This window comes from Protopterus annectens, chromosome 5.part0, assembly GCF_019279795.1.
Source record: "Protopterus annectens isolate FY-2018-M chromosome 5.part0, PAN1.0, whole genome shotgun sequence".
NCBI lineage: Eukaryota > Metazoa > Chordata > Ceratodontiformes > Protopteridae > Protopterus > Protopterus annectens.
This window is the reverse complement of record NC_056735.1, coordinates 1,707,282,065-1,707,308,603: the sequence shown is the minus strand read 5'-3', so window position 1 is coordinate 1,707,308,603 and position 26,539 is coordinate 1,707,282,065. Positions and strand designations below refer to the sequence as shown.

General features: G+C 38.2%; 1 protein-coding gene across 1 annotated transcript in view; it reads right to left on the bottom strand.

Moving 5' to 3' along the window:
• Nucleotides 1–26,539, bottom strand: part of CFAP91 (cilia and flagella associated protein 91) — a 1,839,442-nt gene that overhangs the window by 1,208,315 nt on the left and 604,588 nt on the right. The window contains exon 7 of the mRNA XM_044071500.1: nt 10,567–10,744. Within this exon, the coding sequence (XP_043927435.1) occupies nt 10,567–10,744 (178 nt within the window). The remainder of the gene's footprint in view (nt 1–10,566; nt 10,745–26,539) is intronic.

Sequence of the window (26,539 nt, the reverse complement as noted above, 5' to 3'; positions counted from 1 at the left end):
AACATTTCTCTGTGATCTCTGAACTCTTGGCTAGCACTGTGTAGTAAGAAGTATTGTCTTGTGTTTTTATTATTTATTATTGAATATTTTTAAACCTTTCAACTGTGGCTGTTTTGTGTAGAGATAATTTAAGTTCCAGAGTACATTGCATATATATAATGATAGTACCAAGTCACTCCAAATAAGCTTTGCTGTTTAGTCGTACTTATCATTTGGATACTAATATTGCACAGTAATAATTGGACGCCCTTTAATAAGGGCATTTGAGTAGCTGATAAATATTAGCTGGGTGGTGGCAGTGATTTCTACCTTATAGTCTGGGTAAAAGGGCCACAGCTGGAGAACCTGTGCCAGCCTTCCCCAGGAGTGTCTGTGTGGTTGTATAAACTCTTATCTCAAAGTGTGTGTCAGCTATTTGGGCAGAGTCACGAAGCACTGGTTGGACAGAGAGGGTGCTGGAGCTTTTAGCTTGCCCACTAGGCTGAGATCAGGACCCTATAGCTGTGCCAGTGGGGAGTCTTACTGGGGACCTGGAGAGAAAGGGAGAAACCAGCCCCAGACTGACTGTCATCTCTGTGTGCTCTTAAGGGAAATTGTACTTTACTGTGTGTGCATTTATTATCCTTTCCCTATATGGACGCCCCTCACTAGTGTTAGTGGTGAGGACCGAGGCTCCTTGATTGCTGGGCCAGTGCATGGGCGTCACAAGCACAGCTATCCTTATCAGAAGGTAAAAGCTTAGAAGAGGACAGGAACTTGGAAGGTTTGTCAGTAGCTACAGAAATAACATCAGGATCAAAGGAAGGGCTTTATACAAAAACCTTTGAGGTTCAGGTTACAGAATCTGTCCATCTTCTTAGGGGCAGGAGTTGGAGAATCAGGGGCCCTAAGAAGCTGCAGTGAAAGTATCCAAAAGGGTACCCAGCAGTAGAGGGACTGCTGAAGGCTGAGAAGAATCTATTTGCAAGAGTTCATAATACTGTTTTTGAATGTCAGAAACTTGGGAACAGTCGCACTTAAAATATTTCTTCATAGGAACCATTATATCCCCAAAGGCAATTCTTCCACAGGGGACTTAGGATAAAGTGAATTCTCTTTTTCAGACCCCAAGGGCAAGAGGAGAGTGGCTCTTGGAAGACTAAGCCAATGACCCCTCACTAGAGTTTTACACTTCATCAGATGAAATCAGTATCCTTAGGACATCTGGAAGGAGTGAAAGACCACAGATCAGAAGCAGGAAAACATAATCCTTGAGGGGGCTTAAGAGCCATAAGAGCATTGAAAAGCCCAAGTGAAATCCTGCCATTCTTTGTGGGGATCTTTAGCCACAGGGGCCACATGCCTTGTCTTCTGCTTCTTTTTTAAGGGAACATCAACTCTAAGAAATCTATGACGTTCAGAACCCTCCTGAGATTCAGTGAGGGTACCTAGCACCTCCTCACTAACAAGTAACTTGTAGTTTATTGGCCATTTTGGGTCATTTCCTGTCTTTTCCAGCCCCCTGCTATAAAGCACGCTTTGGCGGGCTTTTCTGGCTATAGAGAACTCAGCACAGCTCCTCGTGGTGTCCAGCAGAGTTCCTAGAGCAGCAGAGACCAGAAAAGACAAACTTTCCAGATTTTAAGTATTTTTTCTGCATTTTCGACTTTTTAAGCCTTTCGATTGCTATTTCTGCCTGTTTTATTCTGCTATTACCTATTTTTACTGTTTTTAATAGCTTGAATTGTTTATTGCACTTGCTTGTTTAAGTTTTGCTTAAAAGTTAAACAACAGGCTAATACACTCAAGTGTACTAGCTTTTGATAGCATTTAGTCGAAAAACACAGCATTTATTGTATTTTCTGCCTTTCTGAAAAAACTTGAAAAAACAAAAAAAATACTCTTGTTTTCCATACTTTTCTAATAGTTTGTTCCAGTGATCAGATTTTGCTGATCCCTGGGCTTTGTCTTGGTTCCTGTTTTCTCCATTTTCCTTGTTTGGTCAAGGGGTAGTTTCTTTACTCACTAGTGGGAGTAGGGAGTACTGAGCTGCCTGTTTGTCCTCAGAGGAGTGGTTTAAAGCAGTAACTTGTAGTTTATTGGCCATTTTGGGTCATTTCCTGTCTTTTCCAGCCCCCTGCTATAAAGCACGCTTTGGCGGGCTTTTCTGGCTATAGAGAACTCAGCACAGCTCCTCGTGGTGTCCAGCAGAGTTCCTAGAGCAGCAGAGACCAGAAAAGACAAACATTCCAGATTTTAAGTATTTTTTCTGCATTTTCGACTTTTTAAGCCTTTCGATTGCTATTTCTGCCTGTTTTATTCTGCTATTACCTATTTTTACTGTTTTTAATAGCTTGAATTGTTTATTGCACTTGCTTGTTTAAGTTTTGCTTAAAAGTTAAACAACAGGCTAATACACTCAAGTGTACTAGCTTTTGATAGCATTTAGTCGAAAAACACAGCATTTATTGTATTTTCTGCCTTTCTGAAAAAACTTGGAAAAACAAAAAAATACTCTTGTTTTCCATACTTTTCTAATAGTTTGTTCCAGTGATCAGATTTTGCTGATCCCTGGGCTTTGTCTTGGTTCCTGTTTTCTCCATTTTCCTTGTTTGGTCAAGGGGTAGTTTCTTTACTCACTAGTGGGAGTAGGGAGTACTGAGCTGCCTGTTTGTCCTCAGAGGAGTGGTTTAAAGCAGTAACTTGTAGTTTATTGGCCATTTTGGGTCATTTCCTGTCTTTTCCAGACCCCTGCTATAAAGCACGCTTTGGTGGGCTTTTCTGGCTATAGAGAACTCAGCACAGCTCCTCGTGGTGTCCAGCAGAGTTCCTAGAGCAGCAGAGACCAGAAAAGACAAACTTTCCAGATTTTAAGTATTTTTTTCTGCATTTTCGACTTTTTAAGCCTTTCGATTGCTATTTCTGCCTGTTTTATTCTGCTATTACCTATTTTTACTGTTTTTAATAGCTTGAATTGTTTATTGCACTTGCTTGTTTAAGTTTTGCTTAAAAGTTAAACAACAGGCTAATACACTCAAGTGTACTAGCTTTTGATAGCATTTAGTCGAAAAACACAGCATTTATTGTATTTTCTGCCTTTCTGAAAAAACTTGGAAAAAACAAAAAAAATACTCTTGTTTTCCATACTTTTCTAATAGTTTGTTCCAGTGATCAGATTTTGCTGATCCCTGGGCTTTGTCTTGGTTCCTGTTTTCTCCATTTTCCTTGTTTGGTCAAGGGGTAGTTTCTTTACTCACTAGTGGGAGTAGGGAGTACTGAGCTGCCTGTTTGTCCTCAGAGGAGTGGTTTAAAGCAGTAACTTGTAGTTTATTGGCCATTTTGGGTCATTTCCTGTCTTTTCAGCCCCTGCTATAAAGCACGCTTTGGCGGGCTTTTCTGGCTATAGAGAACTCAGCACAGCTCCTCGTGGTGTCCAGCAGAGTTCCTAGAGCAGCAGAGACCAGAAAAAAAAACTTTCCAGATTCTAAGTACTTTTTTCTCCATTTGCTATTGTTTAAGCCTTTCGATTGCTATTTCTGCCTGTTTTATTCTGCTATTACCTATTTTTACTGTTTTTAATAGCTTGAATTGTTTATTGCACTTGCTTGTTTAAGTTTTGCTTAAAAGTTAAACAACAGGCTAATACACTCAAGTGTACTAGCTTTTGATAGCATTTAGTCGAAAAACACAGCATTTATTGTATTTTCTGCCTTTCTGAAAAAACTTGAAAAAAAAATACTCTTATTTTCCATACTTTTCTAATAGTTTGTTCCAGTGATCAGATTTTGCTGATCCCTGGGCTTTGTCTTGGTTCCTGTTTTCTCCATTTTCCTTGTTTGGTCAAGGGGTAGTTTCTTTACTCACTAGTGGGAGTAGGGAGTACTGAGCTGCCTGTTTGTCCTCAGAGGAGTGGTTTAAAGCAGTAACTTGTAGTTTATTGGCCATTTTGGGTCATTTCCTGTCTTTTCCAGCCCCCTGCTATAAAGCACGCTTTGGCGGGCTTTTCTGGCTATAGAGAACTCAGCACAGCTCCCCGTGGTGTCCAGCAGAGTTCCTAGAGCAGCAGAGACCAGAAAAGACAAACTTCCCAGATTTTAAGTATTTTTTTCTGCATTTTCGACTTTTTAAGCCTTTCGATTGCTATTTCTGCCTGTTTTATTCTGCTATTACCTATTTTTACTGTTTTAATAGCTTGAATTGTTTATTGCACTTGCTTGTTTAAGTTTTGCTTAAAAGTTAAACAACAGGCTAATACACTCAAGTGTACTAGCTTTTGATAGCATTTAGTCGAAAAACACAGCATTTATTGTATTTTCTGCCTTTCTGAAAAAAAAACTTGAAAAAAACAAAAAATACTCTTGTTTTCCATACTTTTCTAATAGTTTGTTCCAGTGATCAGATTTTGCTGATCCCTGGGCTTTGTCTTGGTTCCTGTTTTCTCCATTTTCCTTGTTTGGTCAAGGGGTAGTTTCTTTACTCACTAGTGGGAGTAGGGAGTACTGAGCTGCCTGTTTGTCCTCAGAGGAGTGGTTTAAAGCAGTAACTTGTAGTTTATTGGCCATTTTGGGTCATTTCCTGTCTTTTCCAGCCCCCTGCTATAAAGCACGCTTTGGCGGGCTTTTCTGGCTATAGAGAACTCAGCACAGCTCCCCATGGTGTCCAGCAGAGTTCCTAGAGCAGCAGAGACCAGAAAAGACAAACTTTCCAGATTTTAAGTATTTTTTCTGCATTTTCGACTTTTTAAGCCTTTCGATTGCTATTTCTGCCTGTTTTATTCTGCTATTACCTATTTTTACTGTTTTTAATAGCTTGAATTGTTTATTGCACTTGCTTGTTTAAGTTTTGCTTAAAAGTTAAACAACAGGCTAATACACTCAAGTGTACTAGCTTTTGATAGCATTTAGTCGAAAAACACAGCATTTATTGTATTTTCTGCCTTTCTGAAAAAACTTGAAAAAACAAAAAAATACTCTTGTTTTCCATACTTTTCTAATAGTTTGTTCCAGTGATCAGATTTTGCTGATCCCTGGGCTTTGTCTTGGTTCCTGTTTTCTCCATTTTCCTTGTTTGGTCAAGGGGTAGTTTCTTTACTCACTAGTGGGAGTAGGGAGTACTGAGCTGCCTGTTTGTCCTCAGAGGAGTGGTTTAAAGCAGTAACTTGTAGTTTATTGGCCATTTTGGGTCAACATAAAGTTAGGTTTCAACTTTGTTCCTAGTTCAAGAGCTAACTATGTTAGAACTGTAGTGGATCTTAAAAAATATACTAGGAAGCTCAATTTACACTATTTGATGCACAATGTGTCAGCAGACAAGCAGAGTGTTTTTAATAAACCCTCATGTTATACACCAACTTTACAACACACCATAAAGGTGTTTGAGGAAATATGCATACAAGACATCAGCAAAATGTTAAAATTCAGACCAAATCGTTATTACAATATGACAGATGCCGAAAGAAAAGCTTTAAATAACCTAATTACTTTGACAGATAAATTTAGATTTATGAAGAGTGACAAGGGGGGTAACATAGTAATCATGGAACAGGACATTTATAAGGATAAAATGTTTGAAGTTTTAAACAATGTTGATGAATACGATGAAGTTACTCTTTTAGACATACATCGAAGTCAACATTTTATACATTCTCAGTTATATGAAGCTTTAATGTCTGGTGACATTAGCTTTGAGATGTATAATTTTTGTGTTGTTGAAAAACCCCGGATAGGGGTAATGTTTGGAATACCCAAAACGCATAAATCAGTTCACAATCCACCGTTTAGACCCATAGTGTCCTCCCCCCACTCTGTCACTGAAGGCATCTCTTTAGTTATAGACGCAGTTTTAGGACCCATCATTGGCAATGACGGGTCCTATACTCGTGATTCTTGGCATTTTTTACACAAATTCAACATTTATGCTTCAGCAAAATTGTTTGATCCCAACAAACACTTTCTTTTAACAGTTGATGTAATTTCATTGTACACTTGCATACCTCATGAAGATGGCATTGATGCTGTAAGGAGTTATTTAGTCAAGAACAAACCTGAATACAGTAACACTGTTGTATCCACTATTTGTATGCTTTTGGACATAGTTTTACACAACAACTATTTTTTATTCGGAGGTAGATTTTATAGACAAAGAAGGGGAGTAGCCATGGGGTCCCCTGCAGCTCCCGCCTATGCCAATTTGGTCATGGCCCGGTGGGAGCTTGAGTTCATGCCAGTGTTGAGTAGCAAATTCAACATTTCTTTTTATTCTCGTTACGTGGATGATTTGATTTTTGTCATTGAGGGTGACCATTCCATTGTAAGCAGTTTTTTGTCAGAAATTAATTCCTTTTCTGATTATTTAAAGTTCACCATTGGACATGCAGGATTGAGTGTTAATTTTTTAGACATTTCCCTTAGGTGGGATGTAGATGAAGGCAGATTTCATAGTCGTATCCACAGAAAACAAACATTCAATAATGCTTATTTACATTTTCGTAGTGGACATGCCAGGCATACTATTAACAACATCCCTAGAGGTCAATTCATCAGGGCCTGTCGTATGACATCTAAAGAGGCTGATTTACTTGATGAATTTAATTTCATTTCCTCTTTGTTTTTCAATAGAGGTTATGACAAGAAATTGGTAACCAATGCTGCCGAAGAGATCTTTCAGAAACGTAACGATTTTTATCCCTCTATATTAAATCTGACCACACAAAATATTTTTGATGTCACTGTGAAAGGGAGGGTTAATCGATTGCATGGTGAGCTAGTTTGTTCTCTTGATATGAGTTCCGATTGTCAGCGCATTCAACGCCTTTTAGAACAAACTGGCGAGTTATTCAAGGCAACCCAGACATTTTTAAAATATTAGGTAACAAGCCATTTTTTGTTCAGAAAAATCATTTTAACATCAAAAAGGCTTTAGAACATGATATTACATGTAGTTCAACTAACATGACGTTTCACAAGTCATCCAACAAGCATGGTATGCATTGTTGTCATGAATGTAATATGTGTTGTTACATTTCCACTGGCCCTTACATTTCTGTTGTTTCATCTGACAGAACTTTTGAAGTTCCAGGATTTGTTAATTGTTGTACACAGGGGGTTATTTATATAGCCCTCTGCTCCACATGTCCAGCTTATTACGTGGGAATGACATCTCGACAATTAAAAATTCGAATAAGAGAGCACCTTTATAGTATTAAAACTAAAGATGAAACCAATGCTCTTTTTAAACACTCATTAGTGTGTTGTTCCTTTAAGAAATTTTTGTTCTCCATATTGGAGGTTTGTCAGAAGGACATGAGAGATGGTGATTTTAAAAATTATTTATTACGAAGAGAAACTGTCTGGCAGATCAGGTTACAATCTGATTCTTATCCAGGACTCAACGAGTCCATCAATGTAAAATGCTTTTTAAAACATCGTAAATTACAGGTTAAAAAAGAAGAAGATATAGTTTCTCTTCATTTCACCTAACATTTAGATTAGTTGATTAATATCAGGAGATTTTAAGTTAATTGTTCAATTGAATCTTTAATTGTTTGTAACGTATTTATTGAGTGTGCAAATGCTGATTTTTATTCTGATGAAGTCCACGGACGAAAGCAGATAAATAAATTTGTATTATGCTATTTTTTTGGATTCTTCTTTGGTTCCACCTCTCTACCTTGGTTATTTGTTGTTTGCATACTGGCTGACAGGTTCAGTGCAAACTCCCCCCCCCTCCCCCCCAAAAGGAGAGATATCTATACCAAACGATTGCAGCCCCCCAAACATCTCCAGCGCCCAAGTGAGAACTGCTCTCTCCAAAGCAAAAAACACAGCATCCATGGGACCTGATGGTGTCCCCGGCTGTGTGCTCCACGAACTCAATGAGGAATTAAACCCACAGCTAGGACAGCTGTTTAATCAAAGTCTTACCTCTGGATACGTACCCAGGGAGTGGCGCACTGCAACTGTGGTCCCACTTCACAAAGGCGGTGCCTCCACCGACCCTGGAAATTACCGGCCCATTACCTTGACAAGCCTTATCTGCAAAGCCATGGAGAGGATCATAATGGACCTCATAAATAAAGACATTGGGAATTTGCAGACTTTGGATCCAACCCAGTTTGGCTTTGTCAAAGGAAGATCATGCCTTTTAAACTTGGTTGACTTCTTCGAAACAGTCACCAAAGCCATTGATGAGGGAAAGGCAGTCCATACAGCCTACCTCGATCTGGCTAAGGCCTTTGATACAATACCCCACTCTGGTATCATTGAAAAACTCATCAGCTTAAATGTTAACCCATACATCACAAGATGGGTTGCAAACTGGCTGAGTGACAGAACCCACAGAGTCAGAGTTGCTGGCGCCATGTCAGACTCAAAGCCTGTCACAAGTGGTGTCCCACAGGGCTCAGTCCTGGGCCCACTCTTGTTTGGCATCTACTTTTCCGAAGTACAAGCAAACACAGAAGGGTTATGGCTGACAAAGTTTGCAGATGACTGCAAACTGGGCGCCATAGTAGAAAACACATCTGACACAGATATCCTTCAGAAGGGTCTCACAGAAACAGATAACTGGTGCCAGAGCCACGGCCTAAAGTTAAATGCCAAAAAATGCATAGTCATACCCTTCGGGAAAAACAAGGTTACCCCTAGCTACCAAATAGGTGGCAATCCACTGAGCACAGAAGAAGTTATCAGGGACCTGGGGACCCAGGTTGATAGTAGTCTGTCATTCGACACCCATGTAGCTAAAGTAGTTAGGAAGACCTTCTACATTGCCCACCTTATCATGAAGGGATTCTCATCTAGATCAAGGGAGGTCATAGTCTCCCTTTACTCATCACTCATCAGACCAATGATTGAGTACAATGCCCCATTCGGATGTATCTGACCCGACACTTGCAGCAGCTGGAGAGGCCACAAAAGTTCCTCACCAAAAGGATAAAGGGTCTCAAAAATCTGTCCTATGCTGCCCGACTGAAAGAACTCCAGCTCTATTCAGTCGCCTACCGCTTGCTCAGAGGTGACCTTTGCCTAACATACAAGGCCATGTCAAACCCAGATTTGATGAATATGCTTCACCTCAAAAAATCTAGATCCATCAGAGCCACAAGGGCGGGAGACTTAAACCTCGACACGGCTATTAATAGGACGTGCTGGAGGGATAGATTCATCACCCAAAGACTGCCTATGCTGTGGAACAAAATCCCGGTACATGTGAGGCAGAGCACCTCGCTGGCCTTGTTCAAGAGAAATCTTGACCAATGGATGGGAGATCGCAGATATACCCCAGGGATTACCTCAGTGTCACTGCTCGACAGAGGCACAGCAAAATAGCGGGTATAGTTCCCCATACTTAAGGGGTGGCGTAAGCCACAAAACGATGGGCTAGGCTTGCAAATGCCCTCGGGCAGATAGCCTAGTATGAACCTATGAACCTAAGTACTTTAGGAATCCCCCTTTACCCCTCTGAAATAATCAGCCATGGCTCCCCCGCCACATCTGTACCAGATGTAGGCACAGACTCAGCAGATGTGAGGGTAGACAGCTTCCAATGGGTTGCAGCAAAGGGAATCTTTGGCATCAGATGGTCCTTGGGTTCTTTATCCAGCCCAGAGGAGACCTCCAGTGGAGGCTGGACAGCAGCAGGTTCAGTACACGCTTTTTTACTTCAGCTGAACATTGAGGCAGGTAGATTCGGCCATGGTACCTTGAGCCAAAGGCTTCAATTGCTGGCTCCACATAAATGAAAAGAGACAACAGATGACTGTGGAGTATTCTGGGGACAAATGCTTGATGAATATCACACTTTGCATGGTTGTGTGTAGCAGCTAAACAAAAAGGCATTTGTTGTATCTATCTTTGTGGGGATGCTGCCTCAAACACTCACATTTTCCCTTATTGGATGACGTAAGCTAACATAAAAGGAAGAAAAAAGAAAAGAAGGAAGAGACCCCCAGATGGGACAATTATATTTAGAAAGTTGTGTAGTTAAAGCATCTTGGTAACAACTTGCAGACCAAATTTAAAGGTAGCATTCGGACTGGTGGCAAAGAAGTTCTGAGGCTTATGTACTTGTATGTCACATATGTACTCTACTATCTGCACATAGGACATAAGTCTAGTGCATGGTGCCTGAAAAGTTTAAAGTCTTTGGCATGCTGGCCAGACATTTGGCTATCCTCAGCATGCTATCCCAAGAATGAAGAATACTGCAAAAGTGATAAGGAGGGACATCCATAATCCTCAAACGATTAATAACATTATGCTGAAGTAAACTCAGATTTGCTGTATCTAATCTTTTCAAGTGGCAAAAAATATTTTGGAGCTAGAGGCTCACTGTAACTATGCCCAGGCCACATTGTTTTTTCTTTGTCTACAGCAAATCACAGATTAATGGCTTTATCTCCTCACTGCTTCTGGGAAAAATCCTTGGTAGCTTGGCTGCTCTTTCTTTACAAGCCATCCTGTAATCTGTAAACATGGAGGATGACATATCTGAATATCAAGGTTACTCGCACAAGTCATTATAAAGGCTATGCAGAATGATACATTTTATAATTTTTTTCTTCAGTAATTACTAAAATTTACCTACTTTTCAATTTCTCTCTCTCTAAAGGCCCATTCTTTTCTCTCCATGTCATCCATCATTTTTCTTCGTTTCTCAAGTTGTGAGACATCATTTAGTGGTGGCAAGGTTGCTTCCCATGCACGTTTTTTACGGGCTCGCTCGATCATCTCTACTTCTGCTAGACCTGCTGGTAGACCATGTCCTATGGTAAAAATAATGGGAAATACAATGTCAATGGCACAATGAAGCAACAAAAGAAATTCTGTCATACAGATCAATTTCCTTTAAAGTTATAGGATCATAGGCTCATAAGAACTACAAAGTAAATATATTTAAAGACCATGTGTGCCTTGCCAAATACATTTCTCAAAATATACTTCCCACTTCCAGGAGGGAAAAACATGATAGGCTGTGGATGAACTTGTGGGTATTCATCCACTCAATAAAGTTAGTTTTAGTTTTAAAGGAAGCAAGGGTGTTATTCTACCTAATATGTGAAGCAGTTTTTCCAGAGATAGGGCAGCCACTGGTAAATGAATCAACCCTTTCAACGTGTTTTGTGGAGACTCAAATCCTAGGTTTCAGGTTATTTGTGTAGATGCTTATCTTGTGAAGGTATAAGAAATCCATTAGGGAGGGGTCTTTGATGGCATGGAATGTTAGGCATAAGCATCATGCAGGAGTATATAACAGACAATCAGAGTATAAGGAAGGGGCTTCTAATTTGTCTTGATAGCAAAGGGCTTTTAGGTCAATAATCTTTTTCATCAGGTACCTTTGGAGCCCTTCTAGGTGAGTGATATATCTGGTTAAGTACATGCCAAAAGAGGCATACTTAGTAACTGGTCTAATCAGGGAAGAGTACAAAGGGGCAATAGCATCCATTGCCCTAGACAAAAATACCTTTGAAAATTATTTGTGTTAGGTAGCAGAATGTTCTATTATTACAACATGATGGTCAAAGGTAAAAGAATTGTTAACACAGGTCCCAGGATCCTTGATTACAGTTTGCATCTGGAGTGGGGTATTCGCTATGCTGAAAGCTGTTGATAAAGGTTAGTGTTTCCTAAATACGATACTGCTGCACTTCTTTGAATTTCGTTTGAGCCCATTCTCTGCACCACTTTTTTGTATGGACTAAGTCTTGCTGAAATGCTTCTGTATCAATGGGGGAAAAGAAGATGGCTGCTGCTAGCAGTCATTGGTGAACACAGGTTAGGATTTGTACTATGGTGGTCAGAAAAGTATATACCAGAAAGGAGGGAACCCATTACTAAGACCTGTGGTGCTCCACTGGTTACTTTAAGTGATACCTCCCACCTTAACAGTGTCATCAGTATCCATCAGACAATTTACAGTGCATATAATCATGTGGTCTACCATTACTTCATTTAACTTGTTTACAATGTCAGCATGAGGTACAGTATCAAAGGCCATGACCAGATCCAGATATACTGTGTGGGATGTGTCCATTGTTCACATGGTGCAACATGGTCCTCAAAGCTGAGGATTTGTAACCCAGGTATGGAGATCCTCAACTACCATGCTCATATGGAGTGTGGTACTGGCTGTGCTGTAAGTTGTAAAGAAGTATTTCCCCAAAAGTGATAATGCTGTACTTTTCTGCATTTAGCTTCGGCCCTTTTGCTGTGCATCATTGGTTTGTAAGGGCTAATTCTTGTGAAAGTGCTTCTGTCTGAATGGCGGAGCAAAAGATGGCACCCAGCTTGCAGACATTTGCAAATTTGGTTAACCACAGGTCAAGGTTTGTCAGAAAAGTATATACAAAAAGGAAGGGTCCCAGTACTGATCCCTGTGGCACTCAGATGGTTACTTTCTTACTTTCTGGATTGGTACCTGTCACTTTAATTGTGTGAGTTCCATCCTTAAACTAGTTTGCAATCCATCTTACCATGTGAAGGTCTGCCTTTAAGTCTTTCAGCTTGTTTACAGTGCCAACATGAGATACAATATCAACGGCCTTGATCAGATCCAGATATGCTGTGTTGACTGAGTGGCCACTTTCCACTACCTCTGTAACTTTCTCAAAGAAATTTATCAAGATGAATAGACATGATCCACCACTGACAAAATGAAATTGGTAGCAGTCCAGTTGTATGACATTTATAATACAGTAATTTAGATCAGATATAATGTGTTGCATGGCCTTGCAAATTATGCTAGTTAATTATGCTGATAGATCTGTAATTATCAGAGTTTGTGGTTGGGCCTCCTTTGTGCAGAGGCACCACTATAGTCATTTTTCACATCTCAAGAACGTATGTTGTGGTGTGTTAAGTTAAACAAATGTAGGAGGGGTTCAGCAAAGGCATGTTTGGTACTTTTAGGTATCAGTGTAAATTGCCCAGGCCCCTAGAAGTATTTTTAGTTTTACAGAATACAGCCAGAACATGTTCAGTGGTAATGTAAGTGGGTGAGTGGGCCTTAGGGTTTTGTGGAATGTTGCCGACTCCTAAAAGTAGCAAGTATATCAGCTATCCCTTTAGGGACATAGTGGGTAATGCCATTTTGGATTAGTTCTGCACATTGCAAGGTGCTACTTCTCAGCTCCCCAATATAATTAAAGAAGGATTTGTATTTATTTTTGGTTTCTGATGCCATTTTTAGTCCATGTTTAGCTTTGATCTTTCTTTTGGCCATTTATAGCTACATGTTGATCTTTTTGATCAAGTCTTTCATGTGGGTAGATTTGTTATGGGACCTCAATTTTTTACAGTTCTAATTTATAATGATGAGCCATCAAGGTGGCTTAATTTTAAATTTAAAATTATTGGTTCTAGTGGGGAGTGCTAAGCTACAGTTTTTATGTAAGAGTAGAGTTCAGATGAAAAAATAGCAGCTTAAAGCATCAAGCGGTGGCATTGCAAGTAAACATAGCTCACTACAAAATGCAATTATAATTTAACCAAGTTTGTATGTTTAAATCTCACAAACACAGAATTGTTTATGACTGCAGGATTAGAGGGTTTAAAGGAAAAGATTGCTAATTTGTTGTCTGACTTAACCAGGGATGGTGACACTAAAAGCTTGGTACACTTGGAGGCAATGTTGATGAGGGCCCAGAATGATCCAGCCCCAGTGGGCTGGTTAACTATTTGTCCTAATGAGCTATCATTTAGGTCAGAGAATCTTTTGGCCTTATCCAACTTTATTGGTGTAGGTACACCAGTTAATTGAAGAATAACTAAAATCACCCAGTATTTTTTCTAATGGTAGTTCTCAAAGTACATTTAGGAATCTACCATGGTCTACTGAAGACCTGGACAGTGCCCTGAAGCAAGCTATAAACTGATATTTATTCTTAATAGAGGTAAGTTGGAAATGGCTCACAGGGTATCTGCCTAGAAGTCATATTATATCTGACAAACATGGAAATGCATCTACAGTGCCCCTCAGGTCTGAAGGTATGGTTAACACTGAATCCAGGTAAGAAAGGAGACTTCTGGCACAGAGAAAACCAACTTTGATGTGATCAGAATTAGAATTTGCGCTGTCATTATTTATTAAATTTGAATGTCCAGTAGTCAGAGTTGGCTTAAAAAGGGCAAGATGAGAGCAGCAAGGGCTTTAATCAGTAAGTGAAAGACATGGAGCAGAGGTGTAGGCCATCTCTAGTTAAGCAGGTTGGCCTATTTTCCATTTCTTTCCCGGGTGACATATAATGGACTCCCTAAAATGACACCAACTACTTAGATATTTACTGAAGTCAATTATCTTATGTTTGGGCAAAGGTAGGATTCCATTGCATTCAGCACACACAGCAAGATCCAGCATGTCTATATACATGTCTGTTATGGTACAGCATTATAAGACATTCACTCCTGCATAGACATCCACTATGTTATTTTCATATTTGCCAGTGTGAGGGACCAAAGAGCGCTTATGCCATCATGGATCCTGGCAACAGGGAGATAAGTAACTGTTAGCTTGTCCTTGTCCATCCTTGTGAGCATGGTATCAGTGTGCCTGAGAATACAGTCACCAAATATTAGAACATTTCTACTTGTATGGCATAAGCTTGGACAGTGCAAGGCTTATGGCTACCAGACCAGTGGCTCTCTGCTGCGTGAGAGGATGGTGATATATATATATATATATATATATATATGTGTGTGTGTGTGTGTGTGTGTGTGTGTCTATATACATACACACACACATATATATATATATATATATATATATATATAAGTTTTGTGGATACATGTATATCTGTAGATGGTGCTATGTAGTGCTCACAGATCTCTGTTTTAAGTGAAAGGATATATAAGTGGATATAACCCATATAGCTAAGACTACTACATCAGTGATCAATATGATGAACATCAGTATATCTTTGAATGATCACTGTTGCAGTAGCCTTAGCTATATGGGTTATACCCTACTAAGGATATAACAGCCAGTCAGATTCCAAAGCTTCAGGGCACCTTCCATGTGCTCAAACTGTTAAGCAGCTTGAGCCGCACTGCCTAAAAAACACAGGTTTGAGCTCCACGCCCTTCAGAGATTTCAAGCCAACTAAGACAGGAAGGCTGAATCATCAGAGGACATAGTTAGGAGTAAAAATATATGCATATATACATACCCTGGCATAATCAAGAAAAATAAAAGTGGATGGAGGAAGTAGCAGTGATCATTCGGACATCTATTGTTATGGTAAGTTTACTTACACAACTGTACTATGTTCATCATATTGTTCACTGCTGCATCAGCCTTAGCTATATGGGTAGATAGCACTGGCTCACAGCATTTGTTAGGTGGAAGGAGAGGGTCCAGGAGCCCCTGAAGAATGGTCCTAGCAGAGCCTGATCTAGACCTAGAGATGGAATCAAGCTGTTAGTGCTTTGTAAAAATATGTACAGAGGACCAAGTTGCTGCTTCTGGAATACTTCTAGATTCCAACTCTTCCCAAAAAGCCACAGATGAAGCCAATCCCTGGTAGACTGAGCCTTGAATTTGCATGGAATAGTTTTGTTGTGGTGAGAATAACAAAAGGTAAAAGCCTGAGACAACCATTTGAAGATAGTCGTTCTGACACAGGTTCTTGCTTCTTACCTTCACAAGAAATTACCAAATGATCCAATGATATGAAACATTTTATTCTGTCAAGACAGTACTTGAATTGTCTGCTGACATCCAAGGTGTGGAGAATCCCTTCTCCCTCATTTTTAGGTTCAGGTTGGTTTGAAGTAAACTCAGATAACACTTTAGGCAAAAAAAGTAGGATTAGTTCTCAAATAAACTCTGTATCTGTGGAAAATAAGATAGGGTTGGCTCAACATAAGAGTTTGCAACTCAGGATACTCTTCTTGCAGAGGTCAGAACAATCAGTAAACAGCTTTCCATATTAATAACCTTAACTCTGATGAGTTGGTTCAAATGGAGCAACTGTTAGCTTTTAACACAAAATTAAGATCCCAAGGAGAAACCACCAGTTTTCTTGGTGATCTCCTATGCAAAACCCCATTCAAAAACATTTTCACACGAGAATGCATTGAAAAATGGGGATCCATGAACAGACATGCTGAAATGGCTGATAAATAAACCATGATGGAGGAGTAAGAAAGGCCAAAAAGATAGCAACTTACACAAATTTTGTAAAACTGGAGAAACATTAGCCCTGAATGGGTGCTTGTTATGTTGTTGGTACCAACCAGAAAACCATTTCCATTTGCTAATGTATAGTTTTCTAGTAACAGGCTTTCTTGCCTCCATTAATACCTGCTATACATCCATCAGCAAACAGGTGCCTGAAGGGAATTAAGACCCTATCATCCAGGCAATCAGGTGAAGTTGATTGGGGTTAGGATTTATCAAATTCCCCTGGTTCTTTTGTGAGTAGATCCATTCCAAAAGGAAGCATGTGGCAACTGTTACTGGCCATTTTGAAAGGCAGGGAGAACTACTATTACCTGGAGCAGAAGTGAGTCACCACAATGATCTTGGGAGATTCCTTCTGAATCTTCAAAGGTACCCTGGATATCAGTGAAAACGGTAGAAAAGCAAATAGGAATATTCCTGTCCAAGGAAAGTAAAAGGGATCTATCTTCTAGGCCATGTTGCATGACGTCTTGGAGCAGAATTTTGCCAGCTGATTGTTCAGAAGGAAGGTGAAAAGGACTACTTGAGGAACTCCCCACAGATGTTCAAAATCTTGGAAGACTCTCTAATTGATTTTCCATTCATGAGGGCCTGTTTTTGTCCTGCTCAAATTTGCTCTGATGAAATGTAGGATGCCTGTAGAGTGAGACTGCTGTGAAGCTATATCCCAATCTAACATGGCTAGGCTACAAAGGGAGTAAAGACCTGATTCCGCCTTGCTTGTTGATGTACCATATGACTGTGGAACTGTCTGTAACAACTTGAAGAGGTCCAGGCCAAAGAGGATTCAGAGAATTGAGTGCCTTAATTACAGCAAGCAACTCTTTTGTATTTATATGCTTGAGTCTGTCCTTGGTGTCCCACAAACCCTGCACTTTTATCCCTCCTGAAACTACTCCCCAAACAAAGTCTGAGACATCTGTGGTGATTGATTGCTTTGAAGCAGGGAGGGAGAAGGCGAGACCTGGATAAAAGGATATTTGCAGTCTCCACCAAGTGATTTCTAAGAGATCCCAAAACTGGGATTTGAAAATATAAGGGTGTTGGTACCAGGACCAAAGATACTTTAGATACCATTGTATCTTTCTTATGTGGAGCCTTGCCAGGGATATCATGAGAATCATGGATACCATTATACCCAAAATCCTGAGGGTATTTCCTCGCATTGACCAAAGTAAGTCTGAGTGGAAAACCCTAGAAATAGATCTAGATATATGTCTATTTTTTTCCTATGGAGACAATCCAAGAATACAATTCTGTGTGATGGAGTCAAAAAAGACTTTTGAATGTTCTCTTGGAATCCCAACATGTGTAGGAGATCTCTCACCCAAAAAACAGATTCTTGACACTTTGAAAAAGACTCTGCAAAGATAAGAAAATCATCTAAATATGGAAAAATGTAGATACTCTCTAGCCTGCAATGAGCTTTAACTGGAGCTAGATATTTTGTGAACACGCTTGGTGCAGGGAATACTCCAAAGGGTAAGGGACAAGACTGATAATGTGATCCAGACATACAAAAACCTTAAGAAATGCCTGAAATCTGGATGAATAGGAATGCGATAAGCATCTTTTAAATTTAGAGTTACTTACCAGGAAATTCAAATGAGGAAGAAGAGTTAACAGGTTGTGAAGTGACACTATTTTGAATGGGCACTATCACAATCTGGTTTAGGAAATCAAGATCCAGAACTGGTCTCCAAGCATTTTCTTTGGCATCAAAGCCAACCCAAACTGGGAAGGAGGAATTGGCTCTATTACTCCCAGAAATAATCTATGTAGGAGGACAGGAGTAAACAGAGTAGTCGGTCTGGTGGATGAGGAATTGCCAGGTGGAAAGGAGAAATGTTATCACAATGCCATCTCTTACTTCGATGAATGATGTTATCTGAAACTATCTGTTGTCAAATAGAAAAGTAGAAGTTCAGACTTTCTAGAGGGGAAGTGGGGCATGATCCCTTAAACAGTCATTCTGACTTGTTGAACCATCTTTTGTTTGGGGTAGTTCCTGTATTCATTTTGAAATCTCAAGTAATTACTTCTTAAACGTGTTTACTAGAATTTTGTTGAGGCTGTTTATTTTGCTTTTTTCCAAAACTGCATGAGAGGTTAGAGAATCTCTTGAAAATTCTTTGAGATTCTCTGTATCAGCTTACCCCTCACATCACACTTCTTGATAACCTCTTCAGCAGAGGAGCCAAAAACTAAATATCTATCCAAGGAGAATTTAAAATCTCATTTTCTACATCTTTTGGGAAGTTCTGAGAATGCAGCCTAGCAAACCTAATCAAAACAGTACCAGTGGTCATAGCCCTGGAGAAGTAGCACAGTCATAGACACACTTAAAAAATACTTGTGACCTGTAAGATGGCCAAAACTAAACCATTTAAAGCAGATTCTTCCTCACAAGAAGAAAGTGCAGGCAAAACATTCCTTACCCTTTCAGAATTAGTCAGAATAAACTTTAACTTTTGAGCCTGAAAATTCAAAATTTTGAAAATCAAAGTTGCAGAAGCATACATTTTCTCCATACTAATCAATTTTCCCATCCTTGCCATAAACTGTAGAATTGTAATTAACTAAATGTTTAGCAGCATTAGGATCATCTAAAGCTATAGCTATAGCTGCTGACTGCATAAAAACTAAAAAGTCTAAGGAATTTATACAATCCATCTTCCTGCTTAAGGGCAGCAGGCTGACAATCTGGAAAAATTGCAGGGAGTGACACATATCATCCAGTGCTGATAGCACTTGAGGAATGGGTGAATATTCTGGAAATTCCACTTGTAACAGCTCACAATATTTTCTGAAGGATTGAGAAACCTTAGTGTTCTCCCAGTGAAAACACTAGCACATACTGGAAACAGTCTCCAAGAAAGAGAACACCCTTCCCCCCTTACAGGGAGAATCAGATACTGTGCTTTCCTCTGAATCTGAATCGGACATCTGAGGAGAAAATCCTGCATCTTTTCCTTCACATTCCTGTCCAGAATCAGAATCTTTTTTCATTTACCAGAAACCAACTTATAAGAAGGATCCATAGCCTGAATTAGGCCTCGAGCCTCATATAATAAATTACTCCTGTCTAGAGAAATTTGAGCAGGAGAAGATAGAGGTATAGTTTTCAGTTTCTTTTTGACAGGAAAAACAGGTCCAACAGGATTGTTGATAGCAGCGGCAGCTTCCCCAGGGATGGGCGCAACATTCTGACTGAAGACAAAAGACTTCCCTGCTTCCTCTCTCAGGACTGACAAGAGAGGCTCTCTTTTGCCCACTGAGGAGACACCAACAGCCACAGAGGATATGACTAATTCCTGGTCCATACTGGCTGTAGGTGCCATAAGGGATCTGGGACAAAAGATGAGTATCTGAAAAAACTGCTTTGGCCACAGCAGAGTCACCCTCCTGTGGCTGAGACAAACTGCTAGCCTGCTGTGGTGGTGCTTAACTTTTTTTTTGTGGCTGGAAGAAGGACCAGCCATGGGACTGGTGTTTGATCCATGGTCAAGAAAAAAACTGTGCATCTTTTGCAAGGAAAACCAAGCAATACCAAGCCAGTAAAAGTTTAAAGTTGTAAAAAGTTACTTTTTCTCAAAAAAAATAGCATGGTAAAAATCACTTTAATAGACTTTGATAGGCCCCCCAGAGTAAAATACCAACCCTCTAACTTTTCTCATCCTTTTTCATAAAGGAATCCTTGTTTGGTTTTGAAAAATTACCCTCTTGCCATTTCCTTTTCAATCCCTGGCTTTTGTTTAGCATGGATTTTTGTTCTACCCTTTAAAGGAAGACGCTTCTTTGGGGACAGCCTGGGTACATGGAACTTCCTAGATACCCATGTCATGCATTAATTTGCCTCTATGATCCCATTGTTTGAAAATAACACAGGGCTGGTCAAACATCAGTTCAGAACTTAAGGGTGCATTCAACATTTCGGCTTTTAAATCATCAGAGCAGTTCTAATTACATAAAAAAACAGCATTTCTCAAGACTGTATCTGCAAATTCAAGCCCACCTCTCAAATCATGTTTTGAAATTTGAGTCAAATTAGAAACACTTTCATTCATATAAGAATTTTGCTTTGCAGGTAGGGATGTAGTAAAATGATCCAACTACTGTAAAATAAATTTCTGCATATAGTCTTGATAATTTAACATTCTAAAGGCTAGATTACTAGAAAGAGACATCCTTTTGCCTTGAAAATCTAATTATGTATATTCCCAAATGACAAGAGAGAGATACCTGCCATATCCACAGAGACCCTATATTTTCTCTGAGCTTTTTTAGGGACTGCTGGAATAGATACTGGTGTCCTGCAGGCAGCTTTACAAACATCTTCCAAGGATGGTCAGACAGAGGGACTATCCACAGAATTCAGCATCTTGTCTTCTGTAAGGTCATTACCCTGCCTAGTTCTGGGGTAGTTCGCGACTGCTCCCAAGCAAAAACATCACTAACACTAGCAATCATCTGAGGAAAAGTAAACACATGTTTGGACTTAAGCTCGGGTTCACCTTCAAAAGAATCAGACTGACTGGACAACTATGAAATCACCATTGTTCTCATCAGATTTCTCATAATTCTCTGAAACAACAGAAAGGTCCCGAGCCAAACTAGCACTAGAGCCATGTATGGGAACACAACTAGCAGAATTAGCTGTCTGCAGAACACTGCTAGCCAAGGAAACCACATTAGCCTTATAAAAAGCTATAATCTGATTATCAGATGTATGATGAAACTTCTGTTTCTTTTTCTTGTGAACTTCACTACTAAATAAAATATCTGGGGACAGAGTATTATGTTGCCAAGGAGTCACTTACCCCAGACTACCTTGCATCTAAAATGCTTGGTTCTTCCATACCTGAGCCAGTTACTGTAACAGCCCTGGAGGAGTGACCAGCAAAGCTACACTAGAGGGAGACAGGGTAAATGGAAAAGTGGTCTGCAGGCCAAGTAGTGGTCATTCAGAATCACTAACCATAAGCTGGGGCATATTTTTATTTTGTTTTTTTCTTTTTAAGTACAAACAAGGTTGTTGGGGGGACTAGAGTTAGGATCCATCAAGTCAAGGGAGAGAACACTAGCCACAATAATAATAAACTTCCAGAAGTGAATAATATATCACAATACATAATTACTAGTAACACAACTAAACTCTGACAAACTGTGGTATTATCACAAAAAACAGTTTGAAATGTGTTCAGAATTATTTTACAACTAACAGAAGTCAAAGAATTTCCAGTATATAAAGTTCAAACACCAAAGCAACTGATGTGCCAAACAGTGTTAAAAATAGCTCCACACACTAACTACATTAAACTGTCATAAATTAATACTTCACAGCAATTTAAACTAAGTAAATTCTCTAAAGTACATTCAAGTAAACATTTGCGGCAAAATTGTGATCCAATGTTAAAAACGCACACAGCAAAGTCATACATAAAATAAATACTATATAAATGCTGAAAAATTCAAGCTCTGTAATATTTTCCTGTCAAAATGAAAATAAAGCAGATTAACAACAGTAATGATAGGTCTCTAGTGTCTAGCTGCGCACATACTCACAGAACTTCTGAAAGAAATACTGAAAGTTTCCACACAAACAGTAAAAATAAGCATTTGTCAAAGATAGAAGCCAAATAAACATTACTACAAGTAGAAATTGCTTCAGAAATTACTGTGACAGTAATACAATATTAAAATGAATATATTTTTAAATAAACATAAAATTAGAAATAGAGTATTACATCTAATAATAAAATGAGAGGAAGGGGTCCCAAAATGGGGATGATCTGAGCAGTAAGTCAGAAAATCAGCACTAGATCCTATGAAGAGTCAGATAACTTTTTTCTTTGAATGGCATAAAGACTGAACTTCCCGTGACATCTGAAGGCTTTCCCCTCAGAATATGCTCAGCAATCAGCTGCCACAGGAAGAGAAGGGAGAAGAGTCTGAGCTTTTGAAAGCTGGCCAGTACTGGATTGCCATGGCAGACAACTCAAAATGCCACTAAAGCAGTGGGAATGATGAGCATGCTCTTGCATTCAGATAATACTATGGGTCCCTCTGTTGAATTACAGAGAACACTTGAGACACGCAATACATTGTATATTGCTCTGGAAGTTGTGAATCCATCCTTGGGGTTAACTACTAGTCCGGTTACAGAACCTTGTGTCTCTATGTCTAAAATGTTGGAATTACATAAAAATTATTTTTTGTTGCCTGCCCCACTTCCTATAGAACAAGATGTTTGGAAAGAGCCACACACAGAACAGGGTCAGAAGGGGGCATATTCGATGCACACAATCAGTTCCAATGAAAATGAGACAGAAGCGTTGAATAACTTAGTCTTCAATATTTCATCTTGCCCTTCAACAGAACAAATATCTGTTTTGAATAAGTTGAGTTTTATTCCTAGCCAATCTTCTATGACTGAAATATTAATTGATTTGAGACGTTTTGCAAGAAATATTTATCATTGATGCTCTCTGAGCAAATGAATGTACATTTTGACTTTAAGAAACTGAGTACATTTATGCCTACATCCAATAAATTTGTTGAAGCATTTGTTAGTTTATGTGATGAAGACATTTAGAAAGAGTTCTCCACCCCATACAAGCATAAGTTTTACAAACTTATTACTGAGGAAAGATCTGCCCTGAATGAACTTCGATGTGCCACACATCTTAAATTTTGACCAGCAGATAAAGGCGGAGGCGTAGTGATGGATAAACACCATTATCTTCAATGCATGGAAACAATGCTAAATGATGAAGAGACTGATAAATATATGGCAAAATAATCTGTAAAAATGTTATATAGACAGAGTTCATCTTTTCATTTATGATTTGATGTTGACAGATTTGATTAACTCTGATTTACATGATTATTTCTATGTTGAATTCCCAGTGACACCATTACTATATGAAAAAAATCCACAACACTGCCGTTTATTACAACAAAGACATACTGAGCACTTTCACCCATCATTCCGTGGGCTTCTTCAGAGTTAAGTACCACAATAATAGCAAGAAAAGTGAGCACAAGCAGACCTGGGGATCACAATGATGTAAAAAATCCATTCTTTTTCCACAAGCCACTGTAGTACAATGAAAACTTTTATTAAGCAACACACAATCAGATAAGCACTTTTGTCTCAGCTGATTCTCTGAAAATACAGTGCATGTCATTATTCAAAGGTTAGACTTTACACACAAAAAATTTAATGGTAAAGAACCAGAAAAAGTTAATATGCTTACATTATATTCAGATGTTGAACAGTTATGTCCTGTCACCACATGTAAAAGGTTAATTTCAGAGTTACAACAACAGTCAAATCAGTTACTGATAGAACCTCCAGTATATCCTGTTACAAAAGAATGTAATAAACATCTAAAAGACAGATATAATGAGTTCAGGAAGTTTAGACAAGTTATACAAACATTTTTTTCAAAAGTGCATAGGAGTTTTAGATTCAGCAGAACAGGTTACTGAAAAATGTCAAAAAGACTATGTAACATTACAGGAAACACTTGAACAGCAGTTACAGGCTAAAGAAAATAAATTAGCTGAACTGACAGAGACTCACTTCCTGCATACAACAGCTGAGCTTAAGAAAACATTGCAAAAGAGCAGGAAACTACAGCTGATCTATACAAAAGAAATATATTTTATAATATGCTTGTGTTTTGAAAATGGTTAAGCATACATGGTAGGATCTGATGTATAGACAAATCATTTTCAAATGTTTTACTTTCATTCAATTAAAGCAAGACATTTATCAGTACTACAGTAAAGTAGAGTGTATGACTGCCATTCTCGTAGCATAGTCAAAAGGTACACAAAACAGTTCTAGTGCATAAAAATCAAATGAGAGCAGTTAATAACAGTAAAAATCTGAAGCCACAAGACTGACATACATGTATTTTCTTTTCATCTAAAGTACAAGGCACAAGAGAAAAGGCAATCAACAGCAAATGTAAGTCATGTAAATATAAACATGTGTTAGTTAAGCCAATATCTATTTTGTTTTGTTTTTTTTTTAGAATTTTTTATAATTGTATAGTAACACCACACCAAACAGTTAAAGTTCTGAATTTTAAAAAGAAATAAAAACACAGATGGTATTAGTCAAGCAGTCTTTGTAAAATGAATGGCAGGGCAGGTAAATAAATAAATAAATACTGAAATCAAAGTTAAAAAAATATGTAAGCTAATTGTAAAGTAATGTCTAGTTATGTAGTATAAATGCATAGTTATGCAAATCACAAATATAATACTAAGTGTTTTTACAACTGCATTCTAATATCAAGCTGCAAGTGTATTAACAGATGACTAAAGGAAAAATGCTAAAAGGGTTAACTATGGTCTACAGGGTCTAAAATGTGAGGTCAGACCTTCGCAGACTGGATAAATAGTTACAGGAAATACTGGGCAGATAAGGTAAAAAAACAAGACTGACTGCCAGACAAGTGGCTTGAGTTTTTCTAAAACATTATTGTTATTAAAACATAATTGTTAAATGTTCACATGCAACACTATATGATGCTTAAAAAATGAGTCCAGGGTATCTACTAGATTGAAATGCATGAGTAGCTAACAGTCTGTGTAGATATATACTGTATAAGACACATTGTAAAGTAACAAATTCAAAAGTAATTTGTCAAGTTGTAATTTTATCACTGGTTTCAAGTTGCAGTTTTATCAGTGGTTTTGGAACCGCCATTTTAAAAGTACTAATATTGGTTACCCCAGTTAGAGGAAAATTATATTAAAATATTGTACTCATACACCTAATAGACTAATATGTACATAGCATTCTTTAGTGTATAAATCTTTTTTTTAAATCCTCAAGTATTAAATATACTGAAATAATTACATTCAAATATTTATTATCTAAGCCTAGTTCAGTACTTTACCAAGGTGTTTAAGATGTTCACTTCACTGTCAACCAAGGTGTTAATGGGCAGTTCAGAGATATGACCACAATGTTATGGATAAAATGACACTGAAACTGTATATTTCTAGCACTAAATAATGTTTGCAGCAGCACATAGTTCTTGTCTCTTATAGATATTAGTCTATCTCTAATATTTTGGAATAAAATGATTAATAAAAGTAAACAGTTAATTCAACAGGTGAAGAGAGTTAATGAAAGAGTTCTAAGTTATAAATTAAATTCTGTGATGGCAAAAGAATAAATTAATCAAGTAAAAAAAGCAGAAGCAGGTCATATCTATTGAAATATTTTCACAGAATGGTCTGCAAAAGAAAAAGTTGTTAGATTCAGTTTTGGTAGTAATACTTAATATCATTGTATTAACTATGTAAAATTGCATTTTGACTTGTATCGAAAGTAGACTAAAGGTTTTGTTTCTTATTGTGTTTTCTTTAAAGTAAAAAGAGGGAATTGTTAGAATGTATTTAACAGTGAATAAAAGGTTGAAAGTAATTCTGTTACAAATATGCAAAATAAATAAGGTATAAAATAAAGCTTGCTTAAATGTAGAATAGAGTTTAGCAATATGTGATTAGCATCCATACTAAATGATTGTGGCTTGAAAAATAAGGAATTTGCATAATGGACATGTTTTCCTACAAACTTAGCAAGAATGTATGCATTTCACACTGTCAGCAAGAAAGCTGACCTCTTACAGACTTAGCAAAAATGTAAAAAACAGGATGTATGCATTTCACATTGTCAGTAAGAAAGCTAACCCGCTTCCTTAAAAAAATGGGCAACAGGAAAACAATCTGTACAATCTGTGTGTGTTTCTATCATATGACATTGTTAAGCAAGGAAGTTTAAATGGTGCTTTTATCAAGTCAGCATTTGCACAAAGATGTTTCCTTAAAAGACAATACCAGCATTATTTCTCTACAGGATGAAAACATATTTTTCTGTAAACACCAGCAAACAGATGTTTTCATACAAAGATCAAAATAGAATACCAAGGAGAAAAACAGGATGTAAAACCACTATAAACAGACTATAGCAAATGAAATGGTTAGGAGAGGTATTTTATACAGGAAAGTTATCATTTATGCTGAACGAGAAATAAAAAGTGGTACAGTGTAACTAAAGCTGCAACAGTAGTACGTGTGGTTTGTTATAAAAAGTTATTTATGAATTACTGCTTTTAAAATGACAGAGTTTGGTGCTGCATCAGTGTATATTCTGCAAGTTTCTGTGGGCAACAGACTGTGAATGCAATTATAACTAGACTTTGATTTCAGCAGAATCCAGCCAGCAAGACCTTAGTGTCTTAAGAAGACTTTGGATCCATCACAGTAAGCAGCACCTTGATAATTAATTTTTAAGAAAGTGCTCACTATCTGTTAATAAAATGCTGTCTTGTAAGCTATGGTAGCCTGGAGT